This window comes from Podarcis cretensis (assembly GCF_951804945.1).
Source record: "Podarcis cretensis genome assembly, chromosome: 3".
Taxonomy (NCBI): domain Eukaryota; kingdom Metazoa; phylum Chordata; class Lepidosauria; order Squamata; family Lacertidae; genus Podarcis; species Podarcis cretensis.
This window is the reverse complement of record NC_137172.1, coordinates 64,175,144-64,196,451: the sequence shown is the minus strand read 5'-3', so window position 1 is coordinate 64,196,451 and position 21,308 is coordinate 64,175,144. Positions and strand designations below refer to the sequence as shown.

The following is a 21,308-nucleotide window of genomic DNA, read 5'->3' as shown; positions in this document are numbered from 1 at the left end:
TTGCCTAACTAGCAGCTGAAAACAACTCCTCTATAACATTATGTGTTTCCTTGCACACGTGTGTACTTGGTTCCAGTGGCTGAAATTGCACTTGATCCAAACATAAACTTGGCTTTAGACTTGCTTAGGGATTCTTGTAGTTCCTTTTTGGCTGTTGATCTCTATTGCTCTGTTCACTGCCTAGACTCACAGGAAAAGAGAGGTTTTGTTTTGTTTTGTTTAAAAAGTGAAATTATCAGTACCAACAGTTAATGGAAAGGAGTGGAAATAAAGGGGGCCCATCCAAGCCATATCAAATTGCTGCCATGACGGAAGGACAATACAGCAACCAAGGGAAGGTCAGAAATCACCTCTTGCTAAAATTTAGGAGTGTTGTTTTTGGTTTTTTTAAAAATCCATTTGGCTAAAAACTAGGAGGTAGTATTTCCATTCAGAAAAGTTATTCTTCTTAACAGCACACAGCTGTTATTGAGGCATCTAATCATAAGCCTGCATTTTTATCAAAGCTTATATTTTTGATTAAGGCCTGTATATTAAGATGAGCTTAAAGATTTTCAAATGTTTCATGCCAGGCAGAAGACCAGCTGCCTAAGAACCTTGGCAATGTTTATTCTCCTGGACAAGGGGCCCCCCTGATTTATAGCAGAAAACAATTCTCAAAGTCAAAGGGAATTACAGGCTGAGAGCCAAGGTTACACTGACCCTACATATTACAGAAGATATAAGAAGGCTGAGAAAACATAATTAAGAGTGGGTAAATAGTAAAATAAAACCATGTGCCTCCCATTAAACTTGAGCCATATTTTCCTAAGGTTAAAAGGCCAAGAGCATCTGGCTGGCAGAAAGGGAGGGAGTATTTTGGGAAGTCTTTTTCTAAAGTTGTTTCTTTCTTAAACTGAGATCCTTTTAAGATTTCTTTTCCTTTTAAAAGGTTATTTATGTTATGTATTAAATATATTGGCTTAAATGTAATTATGCAAAGGAATTAGAAACTAAGAAATGTTAAATCCTTATGCTAGATTCTTATTTCATATAGTTGGAAGAGACCACAGGGGCCATCAGCCCAGCCCCCCTTGCCAAGCAGGAAACATCATTAGAGCACACATATGGTTGTCAGGCCTTTGTTTAAAGACCTCCAAAAGAAGGAGATCTTTCAATGATGATGTGAACTCAAGATCCTTGACATCTGTTTAAGATAAAAATTTAAGATTAACCATCTGTTTTTGAGGGCAATAGGGCAAGGAGGGCAAGAGGTGAGCTGGTAATTAAGGTTTCTTGTTGAGACAAATGTAAGATATATGACTGGGTGTATCTTTTGTGATTGGTTCTAGCAAACAGCCAATAGGAATTTCAACCAGACTGATTGGACAGAGGCAGCCACAGGAGGAGCAAGGGGGCTGGGTTAAGGAAATATAAGTGCTGGCCATAACGGCAGGAGGCCAGGCCAGAGCTTGGTAACCATATACCACTGTGCCTCATATTTATTTGTCCGACAAATAAATTATTATTTTAATTTCTCTATTGCTGCGTTGAATATTTCATTCCAGCTAAGCGTTAACCACAAGCAGGGTGCTACATTATCACTAATGCCTTGACTTCACGTGCATAACATGATTTGCCTTCACTGTTGTCTTTTTTTTTACTGGGGAAAGTTTCCAAATGAATGCCACGCATGGCCATGCAAAGTCCCTGAAATGCTTGTCTAAACAGTTGGTGTATCTGCTACAGCATCATACTGTGCTGAGAGGCCTCAATCGAAAAGACCCATGTATTGTTATACACATTTTATTCTCGATGTAGGGCAAAGTAAGGAAATGACTGGGGAATATTTTTCTGGCAAAGCTCCTATCAAAGTTATTACTTTGAAATGTTTAAAAGGTGTGAGGCCTGACTTACTTACTTACTTAATTACTTCTTACTTATTTGTACCCTGGGTTGCCCCAGAGACTCTGGGTGGCTTCCAGCATACCAGGTGAAATATAGAGACTAAGAGAATTAGCAATGAATCAGGAAGGCCCTTCTTCAAATCTCACCTTTACCAGGAGCTCAGTCCTCCTGCCTCCCATCTGTAATATGGAAGATAATGGCCGCTTACCTGGTTCAGAGGTGGGCAGTGGTTGTGGCCCGGCCCAGCAGTCCCTCACACCCCCGGGAACAAAACAATTCCACATGGTGGTTGGCTGTTGGGACTTGCTCCAGTTGGCGACTAAAGTCGCTATCCTAAATTTTGAAATTGCCTTATCAGGGGCAAACTCAGGGGTGGAGCCTGAGTGGCAGACTGGAGTGGAAAAGTCTTCATTCTGGTCCGTTGCTTGGAAATAAAGGCTGACTGTGCCTGAGCATGGCACAACAGTTGGCTGAAGAGCTACTCTCTCACCCTCAGCCCTCCCCCCACCTGTCTGTAATATGGAGGATAATAGAATTTACAGGGGCGTTGGGAGGATTACAACTAGATAATGCATGGAAAACTCTTCAGAGCACTATACAGATACTAAGCATGATTCTGATATTAAGTAAGTAAGTAACCCACACCATAGGCTTCTTGTGAGGATGAGATAAAAAGGTCAAATTCTTCTTACCTAAGATAGAGTCATGAAAATACTGCTGGTGCCCTACACCTTGGCTCTGAACCAGCTAAAGTTAGCTGTGAATAACATCCATTCAAAGCTATATTAAAATTAAGCCCTGGATTTTTGATTGCATGGAGATTGTGCAATAAAATTCACTTTACAGTTTTGTGAGAAGTTACAGATTATCATGTCCCCCCCCCACCTGCCCTGACTATGCACCCCATGTACAGTTACCCCTTTTGGTGAGCAGGCTTGTGGAGGTGAATGAGAGCTTTCCATCATACCCCTTCCAACATTTCATATAGGAAAACATAGACACTCTTGTGTTCTTGGATGGTCCATTTTTTTACACTAAGTTTCACTGGCTGAGATTTACGCCTCTGGCACACACATAACTTACACAGAGGTGTGTGTGTGTGTGTGTGTGTGTGCATTCACTCTCACATAAATTGAAGCAAGGGTAGCCAACAACAACCTTTGTCATTCCTGATCATGGGTCATGTTGACTGGGGCTGATGGTATCTAACAATCAAAGAGAGAGGCAAAAGGGGGCTATTTTTCCCTCAGGGAGAGGCAGTGGAAAAGAGGGGCTCTCTCTTGTACATAGGGACTGTTGGGGGATTATGACATTGGACTGCCACTGGTTTCCCACTCAGGCACCGATCAAGTTCACACCTACTTAACTTCAAACAGACTCTGGCACTGAGTATTCACATTCACTTTGTTTAGCCTGGAGAAGAGGAGGTTAAGGGGTGATATGATAGCCATGTTCAAATATATAAAAGGATGTCACATAGAGGAGGGAGAAAGGTTGTTTTCTGCTGCTCCAGAGAAGCGGACACGGAGCAATGGTTCCAAACTACAAGAAAAAAGATTCCACCTAAACATTAGGAAGAACTTCCTGACAGTAAGAGCTGTTCGACAGTGGAATTTGCTGCCAAGGTGTGTGGTGGAGTCTCCTTCTTTGGAGGTCTTTAAGCAGAGGCTTGACAACCATATGTCAGGAGTGCTCTGATGGTGTTTCCTGCTTGGCAGGGGGTTGGACTCAATGGCCCTTGTGGTCTCTTCCAACTCTATGATTCTATGATTCTATGATTCAAAGCAGAAATCAGTTGGGCCAAATCTTTTCATGAATTCTCATGGATTTTCATTTGCATAGTCACCTCCATTCTACATCTTTGAGCCAACTTGGTATATTCATTGTTCTGATTAACTAGTTTCATAGCCCATTTGAAAACAGGCATTTTCTCATTTTCTTCTGGGGACCCCTGGGGGCTTCTTCTCAGAAGAGGCAAAATATCACTGACAGAGCTGAATGACGTCAATTCTCATTGTCTTTACAAAACAAGCTTGGAATTTGCATTTTGCCTTTTCCCAGGGCAACTTTCTAATATTGCCGAATTGAATGCCCTAAGTCTGCACTCCATTCCATCAGGCGCTTCTCTTCTTTAAATAGGTCCTGACATTTGCACTAGTATCCTAATTCAGTTCTTGCTCAGAAATTGAGTCAAAAGATATCATCTTGGCTCCTTTTAAAGCCCAGTAAACTCCCACAAAAGTCCATTGATGGGCAGAATGCAAGAACGAAAAAGAAGGTGGCACGTAGCATGGCTTTTACCAGTTACAGCCCATCAGATGTTTCCTGTTGTGAACGACTCTGATTACTGTCTCTTTAAATCATAAAGGAAACAGTTTATACAAGATTGGAAACCAGACAAAGCGAAGCATCAAAGTGTACTTTACAAGGGAAGGCTTTGGCAGGAGTGTCATTGACGATGCAGAACAAAATTATAGGGCATGCAAAGCTCCCTTTGGTAATAGATTTGTAAAATAACCAAGCTTGGGATTTCACCCTCACCCCTTGTGTATCCAAAGTCCTGGGGTAAAACCATAAAAAAGCTCAACAACTACAATCCTAAAGGAAAAAGGGTCAACAACTTTGGTCAGCCCTCATGCATGTTCATTTCATCAAATCTGGCCCTCTTTGAAAAAAGTTTGGGCACCCCTGGCTACTGCATTTGGTATTCACTCATGCAGATGTCAAGTCCTTTCAACCAGTGTCTAGATGCTGATTTTTCCAATGCTTCGTCTAACCACAAAATGGGGACTAAAATATGTTATGCATGAAGTGGGATGGATGAATCTCACCGTTTTGGCTTATCTCTGTTTCTCATTTTTCCAAGTTCTGTTTGCCATATCTCCATGTCAGTTTGCACCTTTAAAACACACACACACACACACACACACACACACACACACACACAATGAGTCCTCATGAAAATTTCGCAGCATTTCGGTGTGAACTTACCCTAATGTGCATGTGTTTGTATGCAATTTCGCCAAATATACGCATTTTGCAAAGCATTATTCTCTTACATAATGCATTTTGTATGCTATTTTCAATAATGTATACATTTCACACACACTTTACCTTAGCACCTTCATTTTTGTACACATTACTTAGCTGGAGAATTGTGTTGCAAAATCTGAAGAAGTGCGAATTTCAAAGGTTGGCTGTGTTCCAGTTCAAGTCTTGCATCAGAAAGTGTGAATTAGGTAGATTTGCCTTTAAATGGGAAGCAAATTAAATCCCCCCCTTCCATACCTACACATGAGATATCAAGACATCACCTTCCTTGCTTGTTAGCTGTAAGTCTCTCAGGATGAAGCGGCCAGGAGCAAATGTATTAATTGCACATTATAGACATAACAGACAACACAAAAACATATATATCAGGTTTGTGAAGATAAACATTTCCAACTCATGCCGATTTCAAAATAATGTGCATTTTAACGTTGGTTCTAGATTGGGGGAGGAGAGGGCAGGGGGTGATCGTTGGACAATAGTCTCTCAATGAACCCCCTCCTTTTATGAGCCCACTTTCCTCGTTGACATTGTCATTACTGCTCATTCACTCTCTCCCTCTGGGAATCTATACCACTTCTTAGATGGGGAGGATGTGGTGGAAGTCACTGCTTGTATGAATAGGCAGCTACACCAAAGAGGAGGAAGCGCAGGGTCAGTGAGCCCTGGGGGGTCAGCACTGGGATCCCAGATATGCTGACCCCTGGAACCTGCTCTGGGGTGCCGGATTGCTGTGGTGCTTCCTGCTGTCCTGTCCTGTCTGGTTCTTCCTGCTGTACATCCCAATACTTGCTCAACCTAGAATAAAATAAAATACAAAATAGACTTTTTGCAATATGGAAAATTATGGGGAAATGCACTGGAAAATGTGGCACAGTATTTGTTCGATGCAATGTCATCTAACCTCCCTTCAGACAAATGAATGTTGAAATGCTCAATAAATTGCCAACATTGTCTAACCTCTCTGCAAACAAATCAGGATAAATACTTAATCAGAAGGTCATCTGGAAACGGCCAGGGGACAAGTTTTACTCAGAAAAGTCCCATTGAAATTAATGGACCTAACTTAGTGGTTCTACTTTGAGTAAAACTTAGTTGAATACTACCTTTAATCTGAAGTACACTGAAGAAGAAGAAGAAGAAGAAGAAGAAGAAGAAGAAGAAGAAGAAGAAGAAGAAGAAGTGGAAGTGTACTCTGCCCAGCTGACTGGGTTGTCCCAGACACTCTGGGTGGCTTCCAACATATATAACATTTATAAAACCATAATAAAACATAATGCATTAAAAGCTGGTCAAGGAAGCTGGTTTCATAAAGGCTGTCTTCCTACCACTCCAAGAAGATGGACTGCAAAACAGTATCTCTTCCCCTGTTTATAGAAAGTACATCCTCCTATAACAATATTATATGACTGCTTCAGGATGTATATTCATCCTCACTACAATTAAATATATTTCCCCCTTTTTAAGATAAGGAAACTGAGTAGCTGATATATTTCCTGATACGTTATGTGCGAGAGAGAAGGATTGTGAACTTACATCTCACTTCCATTCTCCTCCCCTGTTCCCCCCCCCTTTACTGTCTCCTCCTTGCTTCCTCTTTCCTTGTTTCTCCCAATCATTCTCTTCTATAGAGACTGTCTGCTTCATATTCTCTTATTGGGGTAACATTCATTTATGTAACCTCTAACACTCTTGATTACTACAATGAGAGACTGCCACCAGTGATTAACGTCACTCTGAGTGGTGCGCACTTCAAAGAGCACCAGACTTGCTAAGTGTGTCTTACAGTGCGCACAAAAAGTGGGAAAGAGCACTATCTCTCATCTCCACCAGAAACAGTCTCTGCGCATCTGCCTAGTAGATCTGGAGTGGTATTGCAGTTGTGCTTATGGAAATGACTTAGCGATCTGTCATTGAAAAGCAAGGTGTGCCTTGGCTCAGTGTGTTATCTGGACATATATCATACTTCAAGTCATTTATAAGGCTGTCATGGGACAAAAGTTTCAGCATCAGTAGAAATGGTAGCCAGAAGGTGAAATAAAAACATTTTGCATTGAAAGCAGGGGTGGGGAACCCCAGGCACAGGGCACAAATGAAGTCCTCCAGAAGTTTCTCTCCAGCTCTCTGGACTCTCCTTGGGCCATTCCCTCTCATCAAATTCTCATCATATTTGCAGATGGCACCAAACTGGGAGGGGTAACCAATGCCGCAGAAGGCAGAGTCAGGATTCAAGATGACCTTAATAAATGGGAGAACTGGGCCAAAACTAACAAAATGGATTTCAATAGGTCCAAATGTAAGGTTCTATACTTAGGCAGGAAGAACCAGTTGCACAGATATAAGATCAGGGGCAACTGGCTTGCCACTAGTACATGTGAATAGGCTCTAGGTGCCTTAGTAGACCACTAGCTTAACATGACAAAACAAACACACTTTGAGACATATCTTAATCAAGGCAGAGTAGGGCAGAGAGCAACTCATTCCCCTCTGCATGTGCAGACTTGCTGGCCAGGGCATATGCAGAGGTGGTTAAAACTTCTTCCTGTAGCAGCACTCAGACTTTGGATCCAGCGGATCCATCTGTAACCCTGCACTGCATTTTGCACATCCTTTATTTTGGGGTGTTATGCTAGTGATACTACACAAATGCAATGCTATTGCACACTAACTGCTACGAGCAGCAGGGCTTTTTGTTATTACTCTACCTATGTATCGCTTGATTTAGACAATTCATATATATTAGTATAATTCATATATAAACTGGGTACAGGTAATATATATTACTCCTTCATAGTCCATTTTCTGCTACATGTTTTCTGTTGTTGGTCAAGAGACAATGTAGTATGTCCCCGGGTTGAAGTCAAAGGGTGCATTAGCAGCACCAAAGTGACATCCCTGGGGCACAAGCCTGGGAAGTGTGTATGGAGGTCCTGGGTTGTCCAGACGAAAAGACACCCCCACCCCCAGGCTCACCAGCATGGTCCAAAGGAAATCAGAGCAAAAGGTTTGGCCCCAGTTTGGCTAGTGGGAAGTAAAAAATACCAACAGAAAATGAACTATCATGATATCACTAGTGTCATTAAAGAACAGCAACACAGAAATTTCATCATTATACACTGTCAGCATGACAGAAAAGGGGAATAGCAACTCAGTGAGGTGAAAAAGTCTTAAAGAATACCCTGCAAAGAGATTCTTGCTTGAAACTTCAAAAATCAAAAGGAATGTTTTGTAGCATCCTAAAGCATAGTTAACAAGGCCCGTGATCCTGCCTGTCCATGTTATTCTGTTATTGGTTCCAATGGGAAATTTCCTCTCAATACAAATTTCAGAAAAGAGATTTTCCTCAGGATCTCCCTCTTCCTCAGTAAATCCACCTTCCAGATTTCCTCTGATCCTGATAGTTATCAGTCTACCCAGCTGGTGCCGGCCCTTGGTCCAGTGCCGAGGGCCTTCTGGTGGTTCCCTCACTGTGAGAAGCGAAGTTACAGGGAACCAGGCAGAGGGCCTTCTCGGTAACGTCACCCGCCCTGTGAAATGCCCTCCTGTCAGATGTCAAAGAAATAAACAACTATATGACATTTAGAAGACATCTGAAGGCAGCCCTGTTTAGGGAAGTTTTTAATGACAGATGGTTTAATGTATTTTTAATCTTTTGTTGGAAGCCTCCTTGAGTGACTGGGGAGACCCAGCCAGATGGGCGGGGTAGAAATGATAAATTATTATTATTATTATTATTATTATTATTATTATTAACGTTTTTAGAAAACCCTCAGGTTAAACACCAAAATATCAAGTGTTGTTTGACTCTTAAACTGACTGGAAACCAGGATTAGAGACCACCAAGCTTTGTTTCCACAGAACTGGTAGCCATTCTTACACTTGTCAGTATAAGGGCAATACCATATGTGAGCTAGAAATACAATGATACTGAGCCATGGCAAGTGTGATTGGTGAATTACTAGCTCCCGTACCATGCTACTTTTGCAAATGAAGATCACCAAATAGCTCATGTCAGAAAAGCATGAATGTGAAGTTTGACTCAGACGAGTGGTTTTCTGTCAAACTTCATTTCCTTGCATCAAGAATGGCAGCAGGTTTCCAGGCAGAGTACACATGACAAATATGACTCTGTTGTCTCTGTCCTGAAGAAAGTCATGCTGACCTACCACTTTCACAAGGGATTGACTGTAAAATCCTCGCTCATCCCTATAGTGAATCTGAGTTAATCGCTGAACATTGCACAATTCAACTTCTCCTCCCTGCTAGCCAAGAGCTTTCCTCTTAATCTGGGTCATGTTTAGCCCGATTATGAGCCTTGCTGATAGAATAGTCTGCCTTTAGGATTATAGATCAGGAACTGCTCAAATGATTTCAGTCAACATATGCCTTTAATTCACATTTTAGTCCTTTCATAACACACACACACACACACACACACACACACACACACTCCTACCCGTTCTCTCACACTTTATTCTTCCTTTGGTTTGTGTTTTCACTACAAGATAATTATTACTTTCTTGTGTACAGAAGAGTCATTAAATTTTGGTTATGGTTTTTAAACAAAACAGTTAACGTTGGTTCTTAGTTGTGAACGCGACTTCTTCATTTTATATTTGTTACACAATAATTATATGACTGTTATGGTATGATCCCTCCCAGGGCTTCTTTTTTCAGCCGGAACTCACCGGAACTCAGTTCCAGCACCTCTCAGGTGGGTGCCATTGCTGTTATAAGAGAACAAGGGAGGCTTTCATGGCAAGCTCCGGCACCTCTTTTCTAGAAAAATAGCGCTGAACCCTCCTACTTCAGAAATAAAATGAGGACAGAGTTGGAGAAGAACAGTGCCACAATCATGATAAAGATGTGAACAAGGGGTATTGGCTGCACTTCAACTGCCCAAATTGGATGTAGCCTACCTTGATTTCAGCAAGGCATTTGACAAGGTGCCCCATGATATTCTTGTAAAGAAGCTGGTAAAATGCGGTCTTGACTATGCTACCACTCAGTGGATTTGTAACTGGCTGACTGACCGAACCCAAAGGGTGCTCATCAATGGTTCCTCTTCATCCTGGAGAAGAGTGACTAGTGGGGTGCCACAGGGTTCTGTCTTGGGCCCAGTCTTATTCAACATCTTTATCAACGACTTGAATGATGGACTCAAGGGCATCCTGATCAAATTTGCAGATGACACCAAACTGGGAGGGGTGGCTAACACCCCAGAGGACAGGATCACACTTCAAAACGACCTTGACAGATTAGAGAACTGGGCCAAAACAAACAAGATGAATTTTAACAGGGAGAAATGTAAAGTATTGCACTTGGGCAAAAAAAATGAGAGGCACAAATACAAGATGGGTGACACCTGGCTTGAGAGCAGTACATGTGAAAAGGATCTAGGAGTCTTGGTTGACCACAAACTTGACATGAGCCAACAGTGTGACGCGGCAGCTAAAAAAGCCAATGCAATTCTGGGCTGCATCAATAGGAGTATAGCATCTAGATCAAGGGAAGTAATAGTGCCACTGTATTCTGCTCTGGTCAGACCTCACCTGGAGTACTGTGTCCAGTTCTGGGCACCACAGTTCAAGAAGGACACTGACAAACTGGAACGTGTCCAGAGGAGGGCAACCAAAATGGTCAAAGGCCTGGAAACGATGCCTTATGAGGAATGGCTAAGGGAGCTGGGCATGTTTAGCCTGGAGAAGAGGAGGTTAAGGATATGATAGCCATGTTCAAATATATAAAAGGATGTCACATAGAGGAGGGAGAAAGGTTGTTTTCTGCTGCTCCAGAGAAGCGGACACGGAGCAATGGCTCCAAACTACAAGAAAGAAGATTCCACCTAAACATTAGGAAGAACTTCCTGACAGTAAGAGCTGTTCAACAGTGGAATTTGCTGCCAAGGAGTGTGGTGGAGTCTCCTTCTTTGGAGGTCTTTAAGCAGAGGCTTGACAACCATATGTTAGGAGTGCTCTGATGGTGTTTCCTGCTTGGCAGGGGGTTGGACTCGATGGCCCTTGTGGTCTCTTCCAACTCTATGATTCTTTTTTTTAAATGATTTTTATTCATTTTCCAAACAATTTTATACAGTCAACAAATAGTTTAACACTCATTCTTCAATTTTTGACTTCCCTCAGTTTCTCTGTCAATCTTTCGTAAAATTTCTATTTGTTTAACGCATTTCTAAACATAATATTGCCTTTTAGAACTCCTTTTCCTCATACTCTCTTTTTTGCAGTATTTCTTACTATCTCACAGAGTCTCTTCAGAACCAACAAGCGTTGTATGTACATCACATATGTTTTTCAGCTTTCTGTAAATTTCCCCCAGTCCTCGATAAACTTTTGGTCTTTCTGATATCAAATCTTCCCAGTCAGTTTGTCCAATTCTGCGTATTCAGTCAATTTCCTTCTCCATTCTTCCACTGTTGGAATTTCTTCCTGCTTCCATCTTTGGGCCAGAAGTATCCTTGCAGCAGTCACTGTGTACTGAAACAGTTTACAGTCTCTCTTATTAATTTCATTTCCTACCATTCCTAATAGGAAGGCCTCTGGTTTTTTAACAAATGTATATTTCAACATCTTTTTCAATTCATTGTATATCATTTCCCAGAAGCCTTTCACCCTTTTACACTCCCACCACATATGATAGAAAGTACCTTCTTTTTTTTACATTTCCAACACTTGTTGCTTGTTTTGTACATTTTAGCCAGTTTAACTGGCGTTATATACCATCTGTAAACCATTTTCATTACATTTTCTTTCAACGCAGTACATGCCGTAAATTTTAACCTTTCATTCCATAAATTCATCCAGTCATCATACTGTATATTATAACCAAAATCTCTTGCCCAATGTATCATTACTGCTTTTACCTCTTCATCTTTTGTATGCCACTCCAGCAACATTTTATACATTTTAGGCAGATTTTTATACTCATTATTCAATACCTCCACTTGAAATTTTGATTCTTTACCTTCATACCCACACATTTTACAATCTTTTTTAAACATTTCATTGATCTGATAGTAATGTAACCAGCCATTAACAGATTCTTTCACCTCTTCATAAGTTTTCATTTTCCATTCCCCCCCCCTCTTAGTACCAATTCTCCATATGTTGTCCACCTCCCCCTCATATTGATTTTTTTCACACTCATCACTTCTAATGGTGAAATCCATTGGGGAGTCTAGGTTCCAACAAATTTTTATACCTCTCCCACACCTCTATCAGTAATCTTCGGAAGATGTGGTTTTAGAAACCTTTGTGAATTTTTTTCTTCTCATACCATAGATAAGCATGCCAACCAAATCTGTTATCAAATCCTTCCAAATCTAACAGCTCTCCATTCTCTAATTTGATCCATTCCTTTATCCAACAGAGGCATGATGCTTCGTAATATAATTTCAGGTCTGGCAGGGCGAAGCCACCTCTTTCTTTCGCATCTGTTAATAACTTAAACTGAATCCTTGGCTTCTTGCCCTGCCAGATATATCTTGAAATTATTTTTTGTCATTCTTTAAAAATTGATGCCCCCTTGATTATCGGCAGTGATTGGAAAAGGAATAACATCTTTGGTAGCACACTCATTTTTATCGTAGATATTCTCCCCCAAAAGGACAATTTCTTCCCCACACCTCCAAATCCCTTTTTATTTGGTTCCACATAGGTAAATAGTTGTTTTGAAACAGATCAATGTTCTTGGGCGTCCAACTCTATGATTCTATGATTTTATGATTCTATGGTTAATATGCAGGGTACCAGACTCTCTCTCTCCCAGAGACATGTTCGTCTGTGTCTGTGTGAAGCAGGGGCTGGGAATCTTTTTGAGCTTGACAGATGCATTTCCTCATGCCTAGCCTTCTGGAAGCCACATGCCACTGGTGGGCAAGGCCAATGCAAAAGTGGGTGGGGCCACTCAGGCGTATCCAGACTCCCGCCCTCACCCCCAGCAATCTGGCTTGGGAACAGCCTCCTACTGAAGCCAGTGGGAGGCATTTGCCCAGACCAATTGCTGTGAAGAGGTTCTACAACCCTTAGGAAGGCATTGCTTCTGTAGACAGATTTCTGGGATGAAGTGTAAAGCCATTTAGTTCAGACCCCCCCCCCCCTGAAAAAGTTACTGCAACCTTGCATGGAAAGGACAATTCCACCTGCTGCCTTCTTCTGTCAGAAAGCATGGGAAACACTGCACCTGGTGAAATTCTTGGTTCTGTGCAACTCTTAAAGGAACAGCAGCTTCCTCAAGGGCCTTCTCTTTACCAGCTGGGCTGGACAACCATGGTGTCCCAAAGCTAGCAAGCCTTTTCTGCACCTGTGTTGCCAGCAGCAGGGAAGAGACAGCAGGTCCAACCAGCACAGCAGTAAGAAGGAACACGCCTCTTTCTCTCTTTGAAAGCTTCCTTGGGCACCTCGGTGTGGTAGGAAGAAAAAAGCAGGTATGTTTTCCTTTTAAGATAGAAAGACATTGACAACAAAGTTGCTGCTGCTTTTATTTTGATTGTATGTTTTGTGGTTTTATATTGTGATTTTATTTTGTGAACTGCCCTGAGAACTGCGGGTATAGAGACTGTATATAAATTGAATGAATGAATGAGAAGGCCCATAGCTCAGCTGCAGGCCATTTACAAGATGCAGTGGAGGACTGGGGGATGCAGCAAAGAAAAGGGAGAACTGCTCTACATTCGTGGAAGGAAAGTTGGGGTCCATGTACAATTACTTTAATGTCTTTCATTAATTTGCCATGACAGACGGCCAGCCATGACTCTTTCCAGCTATAGCCTGCAATTCTGTGCGCACTAGTCACAGGGTTGCATCCCCTGCTATCGGTTAATGCCATTCCATGTATTAATAACCAGCCAGTTAGAATCCTGATCCCAGGGAGCGGCATTCCTTCCTACCACCTTGGAGTGGCAGTGGTAATTTGTATTACATCACACAGTCATGTAATAATAAACTACTGAGCTAACGTAGTAAGCTGGAAGTTCAGTGGTGTTGCCTTACCTGGGAGTGGCTGTTCATGTTAGTACTTGCAACTCTGACCTTTCAGCTTCTACTCTGATGGTTGGGGTATGAAACTAAGACCATCACTAGCATGATGTTGAGGCCCAAATTCCCCACTATAAATGCACCCAGTGCCTTTATATTATAATAGGGACTGCACCCCTGCTCACACCTTGCACCGACCCTCCCTGCCACTCCTCCCATATTAACCCCCTTCCCACCCCATGCAACCATTTTTTACCTTCCCAATTCCATTTCTGAAGCCACTTTTCTATTCTGCAACCCCATTTTCACCTTCACTCCCATGTCCATGCCTCCTCCTTCTCCTCCTTCTGTGCAACCCTTCCTGGCACACAAACCACCCCAACGCTAACATACCCTCCAACATTTCTCTGATGAAAATAGGGACGTCCTAAGGAAAAGTGGGACGTTCTGGGATCAAATCAGAAATAGGGACAGCTTATCTAAATCAGGGACATCCCTGGAAAATAGGGACACCTGGGGGGGTCTGTAATTATACATTATTTAGGGCATGTAAAAAAAGATGTCTGTCACCGATGAACACATCCACTCTTTGCAAAACAGTATGGGGGGGGGGTTGTTGCCTTGAGAACGTTGACCAAAAAATTCCACTGCTGAAACTGGAGGGCAATAGTGAGGATCCCAACAGAACTCAACAATATTATGAGATATTTCAATCATGTATGTAACAGCAGTGCATGAGAGAACAGAGCGGCCCTGGTGTACGTTGGGTGCCAGTACTGCATCCGCGGGGAAGGTGATGGGGAGACGTGGGGGCAAGGTTAGAGGAACTCAAGGTTGGGTGCAAGCAGTGGGTGCATATATCTGCAAGGCCACTGCCATCAACCTGGAACTCCCTTGACCTTGTGATCACTTTGCCCTGTCCCATCCCTATTGTGGCAAACAGTACTGCTGCTGGGAGGGTGCCACTGTCCTTGCGCACACACACGTGCCACTGCTTCATTTATGTGGGCAATTTTTTTTTTTAAAAAAAGGGTTTTTACTTGTGTTTTTCAAAATGTAGCAAGTTAACCATATAATAAACAGAGTACAAATTAGTTTGGAGTACAAATGTAAACAGAAGTGCAAAAAGTAACAGCGCAGCCTTGATTTAATATGCATTATACTCAATAATATGGAAATAGAAATATCTAAGACTAAACCTCTGTGTCTAGTACGTGAACAATTATGAAACCAAAAGTTTCATATGGATTTTGAAGATGTGGTGACAAACCATGGTTGCTTATGACAAGAATGAGAAGTGGCAAGCTACAGGCTTGTACAGTCCTCCCTCCACTATTCCCCTACACATGAAGGGAGGAGATTTTTCATTTCATCTGAACGTGGCAAACTGTGGTTTGTGCAAACCACCGTTTGCCCTCAAATTATGTAGTGTAGTGCAACAGAAATTTGAATGGGCAAGAAGTTGGGCTGCTTGATTGTTCAAGCTGAGAAGTCAAAAGACCCATTGGGGGTAACTCCTTGACTTGAAAAGTTGAGCATGTGAATGGATTTATGAAGCAGGCAAGTCAGTGGCCTGCTCAACCATGTCTGATCTATTCTGCAATTATTTCTTCACTAATTAATGATGAACCAACAGGAGTCCATAGCATTCAGACATTTTTGAATCTATAAATTATCTGTGAGGGCTGAGGGGAAATGCCACCAAAATGTTTGTTCTGATCTATGCTTGAATTTGTAGTATGAACAATGCCTTTGCAGGAGCAGTTTGATATCTGTTGATTAGCGCCACATTTATTTCCCCTATGCTAAGATGTACCCTTATTTCTTTCTGCCAATTATTCTCTTACAAGTTACAGTAGACAATATGCTTTTATCTGGTATATCTACTTAGAAATGTAACCATCCCTTCTAAATACTCAAAATTGTTCTGGAAACTTTTACAAAAAAGATTTAACCTTTTAGTGTTCCCCTTGGGAGATTACATGAAACAAGCTTTTACTGAACCTGTGAGACATTTCATAAAGGATTTTTAAAGCAATCCAGTTGTGCTTTATGATTTTAAGGAAATTTGTCTTGCCACTTCACCCCTCCAGCATAACTGGAGCAGTTCACGGGGTTCTTTTAACATTCACATTTGCTTTTAAAAAGATGTATCAGAGATAATTCTCTGCTTCCAAATTATGACATGTCTATGCATGACTATTTATTACAGCTCAAACATGGTGTTGATTCACCTGGCTTGTACCACATTTGTATCAATCTGACTTCCAAATACTTTAAACCAGTGCTGTATTATAAGCAAAGGATTTGTTGAATCACCACCTTCCCTTTAGCACTGCCAAGGACTTTCCTTCATTGCCACAATCATATCTACTAATCAAACAAACAAACAAACAAACAAACAAACAAACAAAATGTATCACAGGAACTCACACAATTTCCAGTTGCACTTATGCACTGAGTTTAAGCTTTAAACCTTCTAGATTTTTGCAAAGATCTAGCATCCAAGCTATAAAAGCAACTGTTGTTTGCTGAAATACCATGTTGCATTCTGATTACAATTAGATTAGCAGAGACACCATCAGTTGGGCCTTTGTACAAGTTTAGTGTCACAAGTCTCATGGAGATGTCTTGGAGAGGCTGGTCAGATCAGCATGAACATTGGGAGAAGCCTGAGGAGCTGGAGGCCAATTATTCTAGGGAGGGATCAAGCAGGCTGAGATGGGCCATGAGAGACATCAGAGTTGCCTGGGGAGAACCTGGGGAGTCTGATCCTTGGGAGGGATCTATTAGACTGTCCCCCAAGCAGCCCATGCCAGCCCAGCCCACAGCCCCTGGACTGCTGGAGCATCCTTTTCTCCAGTTCCTACTGGTGAGCGTCTGCCTCTAGAGGAGCATCCGATGCCAGGTTGCCTAGAACATGGAGTTGCCAGCACTGGCATGAATGGACAGCTCAGGTCCAACCCACCAGAAGGAGTTCCCATTTGCTTGTGCAGTCCAAAGACATGCTTCACTTGCCACACTAAACCCTTGCCCACCCCATTACTTTACAACAGGAATCCCTGGTATGTGTCAATGACTGGATCAGCATCTTAGCTTAAGCAGCCAACATATTGCACCTGCTGTGCCTTTAACCTGTGCCTTGCTCATGAACCATACTGATTTGAGCATGGAAGTTTTTGGAAGCAACCATAATCTGAGTTTGAATTCTTTACCCAGAGAGAGCCAGGACATCTCGCTCCTAGTGCATTTTCCACATCTGAAGAAGGAGGAGGATCTTATGGTTGTGAGTGCCCCCCCTTCTCTTCAGTTTGCAGGCCCAGGAACTGCTCTGATGGACCACTGAGTCTTCTTACTCAATCTCTCCCCCTTCTCCCTCCATTTCCTCATTCTCCCATGTGAACGCCAAGTTAAAGAGTGTCAGTATATGGTCTGCTTCTTTGTTCTTTGCCACTAAATACAGTGGCTAGCCCCCCAACACACACACACGCACCATGGTGACTAAGAAGTGGAAGGCAACCTTCATCTACAGTTGACCTTCACTGCCTACAGCTTTTCTGTGGCTTGGAGTCAAGTTTACTCAGAAAAAGCCTAGGGGCTTTGAATATGGACAGTGTGTAAGTTTCCATGTTATGAAGTTGATAAGTAAAACTTAAGAAACAGTTACTTTTGTCAAATCCTTGGAAATAAAAACAATAAATCTGATATCAACAAATACCAGAAACATTGAAGCATGGGAAATCTGATCCAGAGTAGTAACAAACATGAAAACACAGTGACAATTCAGATCCAAGTCCTCCTTCAGCTCTTCAGATCTTGGATATATGTTATATATAACAACATAACACAGAAAGAGAACAGATCCTTTGAAAGCCCTTGCCTTGATGAGGTTGTTTGTGCCTTTTCCTCCTTTCATATGCCCCAGGTGAATGAAGAAGGAAGCAGTGATTGCAGTCTTAGTATACACCTACCCACAAAGTCATTGAACAGGTATACCCACTGCTGGGACTACCCTCATCTGTTTTCAAGTGGACACACTCATGGGTGTAGCTGGGGGGGGCAAGGGGGCAGTAGAATAGAAAAACAATAGAAATACTTAGGTAACTGACCAGTCATATTGGTTCTGTCGCCCCCCCCCCAAAGTCCTGCCCCCACCCAACAAAAATCCTGCCTACGCCCATGTACACACTGCAGGGTAATGCATCAATCTGCAATGAGCTTTTACTTTTGTCATGAAACCAGTTTCTCAAGAAGCACTTTTTGGGGCAAAACACCAACAAAATAATCTAGACACTGTGTGGACTATGTAAAAAACAACAACCCCAAACCTCCAAATACTCAGTCTCCATTGATTCTAGGATAAAATGTGCGCACATAGCCCAAAGCTCCTTTTTTATTTAGATTCTTTCCCTCAAAGCCCTACAATGTGCAGTCTTGCGTCCTGACACAAATCTATATGTGAAGCCTTTTTCTTTTGCTGGCATTCATCAGCTCGCTCTGGCAGCAAAGCTGACTGCAAAAACATTTCTAAGTGAGATCTAGATTTCCCCCCCCCCCTCTTTTTTAAAAAAGAATAATCTGTTGGCGGGGGTAGGGTTGTGGGGGGACGACACCTCCAGCTCTGGTTTCTTTCTAGAGTAGGGTGGTAGCCTGCCGAAATCACTGCCACATTCTTCCCATAGTAGTCCTTTAAAATTAATAGCACATGCAGAGGAAAAACTAAACCCCTTTGACGTCACTCTTGAAACGAGGAAACATAAACAGAGCAGGCTTCACTCTAGCGAGCTCGCAGGGCGCAAGCTGATTGGCCGGCTCGGCTGTGCCTGTGGCAGTTGACAGCACCTCCCAGCCAGGCACGGCACTGGCCTTCGACTTGCTGCTGCTGCTTCTGCTGCTGAACACTCAGCCACTCAGAGACTGCAGCAAAGCGCTCTATCCCAGCACCCGTCTGGCAGGAAAGTGCCGCCGCCGTCTTCTGTGGAGAGTCTCTCCTCTCTTTCTGCTTCCTTGGCACTCTCCTGTCTCCTTGGCCATTCCACCCACCCCGTTGCACATGTCCATGCGCACCTTCCTCTCTCCTCTCGCGCGTCTCCCTCAATTATTTGCTTCATCCTGAATGCAGTTTCTGGATCCTGCAGCACAAGTCTTCATGAACAAGCTGCGCCGCTTACAGATTTCGCAGCATTCAAAGGTCACAGAACTGCCACTATGGTTAAATGTCTTGTTTAATGGTTGAGGTATGTATATAGCAAATCCTCAGAAACGGCGTGATCATGGGTGGGAAGGTTTGTTTTAAAGGTTGCAGGAAGGGGGGGGGGAGAGAAAGAGAGATTGCGTTTGCCAAAGTTAGTAACAGAGGTGATATTTGTGTTTTGAAGAAAACCTTGATGGCTCTCACTAAGAAAACTGCTGCTTGCTTATGTTTTTTTAATATCCGTGGCTGCATTTTCATCGTTGTTGGTATTGTCCCTAAGCCACGGAAACTTGCATGAATTGTAACTGAACTGTGAGTGCAAAAGATAAAGGAAAGGTTCTGGGACAGTAACACTTAATGACCATTAGGAGAGTGAGAGGCTCCCCCCCCCCCTTTTAGTTCTTAAGCATTTCAGTGGCTTGAAAAAGAGAAGCTTTACAGGTAACTGAGGCTGCAATCCTGTACTCATTTACCTGGGAGTAAATCCCACTGAACTCAATGGGTCTTACTTCTGAGTAGACATGAAAAGGACTCTGCTGTAAATGTGCTGGAACAGATAACTAGGAATATAGTGTGTTTTTAACTGATGGCGGGAGAAATGAATGGCAATGCAAAAATATATATATATATTTCTTAGCAATATATGTTACAGATCTTTATCTTCTGGGTGTTTTAGCAGGTTACAAATGCTCCTCTGTTTCCTTAACTTCATTGAAGGGTTTGTGCTGAAACTATCAACAAAGAGATAACATATTAACAGCTAGCTGAAGGGCAAAACAGTGAACAGCATCTTCTCAGGACTGTTTGGTGACATATACGTTCAACTGGTCATCAAACAACAGCCTGTACTCTTAACTTGGAGGGTGGCTGCAGCATTCAAGTGACCTGCTAGTGCTGCAGGGAGCAGGAGCAGTGGTTCAGCTGAACAGAACTCACATTGTTTTCAGGAGAGTGGCTGCAACATGCATTTGAGAAAGCTGCTCCAAGAGAGATGTATGTTTAAAATCCTGCCCAAATAGCCCATGATGCACACACACACATATAATGGCAGAAAGGTGTATTGTCTGAAGGCATTGCACAGTTTCATCACTCTGAAAGCTCTGTCGAGCTGTTCGGAAGGAGGGACGTGTTGCATTTTTGAAAATTATTGTTCTTAATTTCAAACTCATTTTGCTTTTACGAATTCAGAAACCTTGGATGGGTCACCCTAGAAATATACTTTGAAGGGGTGTTTTTTTTTGGGGGGGGGGGAGAGAAACAAGTAACTGCACTTGATTCATAAGTGCCCGCTTAGGAATGGTAAAATATTAGCTCTGAAATGCAGACTATCTGCTATGTGCTGTGAATGGACAATTGCTATCCTGCAGTGCCTGGTGGGAAAAACAAGGACTTTGTGTATTGCAAATGCATAACTGCAGCTCCTCCATTTCCTTTGCTGTATCTTCACTGATGGCTGCAAGAACAAAGAGGCTGCTGTCATTAATAAATTGCTTAATGACACATTTCATATGCAGAATTAAGGCATCCTTCTTCCCTTTTTGCCTGTCAGCCACAGTCAGTTTTTATCAGCTGAACTGTTAGCTTCTCTCGCTTCTCTCTCCAGTCTACAGTAGATCTTATACACTGAAAAATGTTAGCAAGCTCCGGAAATTCAAAAACACTATTTTGAAGAGAATCATTTCAACTGCTATGTATAAATTGTGCATTATTCAATTTAAATGATCACTGTAGCAGGAACAGGAATATGGACAAATCAGAGGGAAGAAGAAAGAAGCCCTCAAACTTTCTGAAGGACACTAGTTTCTGATAGTAATAACAGTGCAATTCTTTACAGGTTACTTTGATGCAAGTCCCACTGTGTTCAGTAGTGCATGCTTCCATGAATGCAAGTATAGGGTTGTACCCTGAACGTCCCTGTTGCAAGTTTTGGTATGTAACTAATGCGGCACTATACTATATGAGTGCTGAGGATTGTAAATGGGAAGAGAATCCCCCCCCCCCCCCGGCATCCAGAAGTCTTGACTGCTGATCAGGAGAGGTTAAGTTCTGTTTAAATCCTTGTGAGTTTAATGGGTTTAAATAAGTCACAACAACCAAGGGAGAAGCTAAATGTTACAGAAGATGCAGAGATGCTTGAAAAATCAGTACACCATGTGGTGCGTCTCTCCAATGTTCCACAACATGTTGCA

The 21,308-nt window shown here is 42.3% G+C and overlaps 1 protein-coding gene across 2 annotated transcripts in view; it reads left to right on the top strand.

Annotated features, from left to right (window-relative positions):
- Positions 1-21,308, top strand: part of PDE7B (phosphodiesterase 7B) — a 181,760-nt gene that overhangs the window by 27,508 nt on the left and 132,944 nt on the right. The window contains exon 1 of one of the 2 annotated variants that reach the window (XM_079970682.1): positions 18,799-19,162. The exons of the other annotated variant lie outside the window; for it this stretch is intronic. Coding sequence (XP_079826808.1) covers positions 19,142-19,162 — 21 coding nt within the window. The 5' untranslated portion in view covers positions 18,799-19,141. Of the gene's footprint in view, positions 1-18,798; positions 19,163-21,308 lie in introns of those variants that run through there. 2 annotated transcript variants of the gene reach the window in all.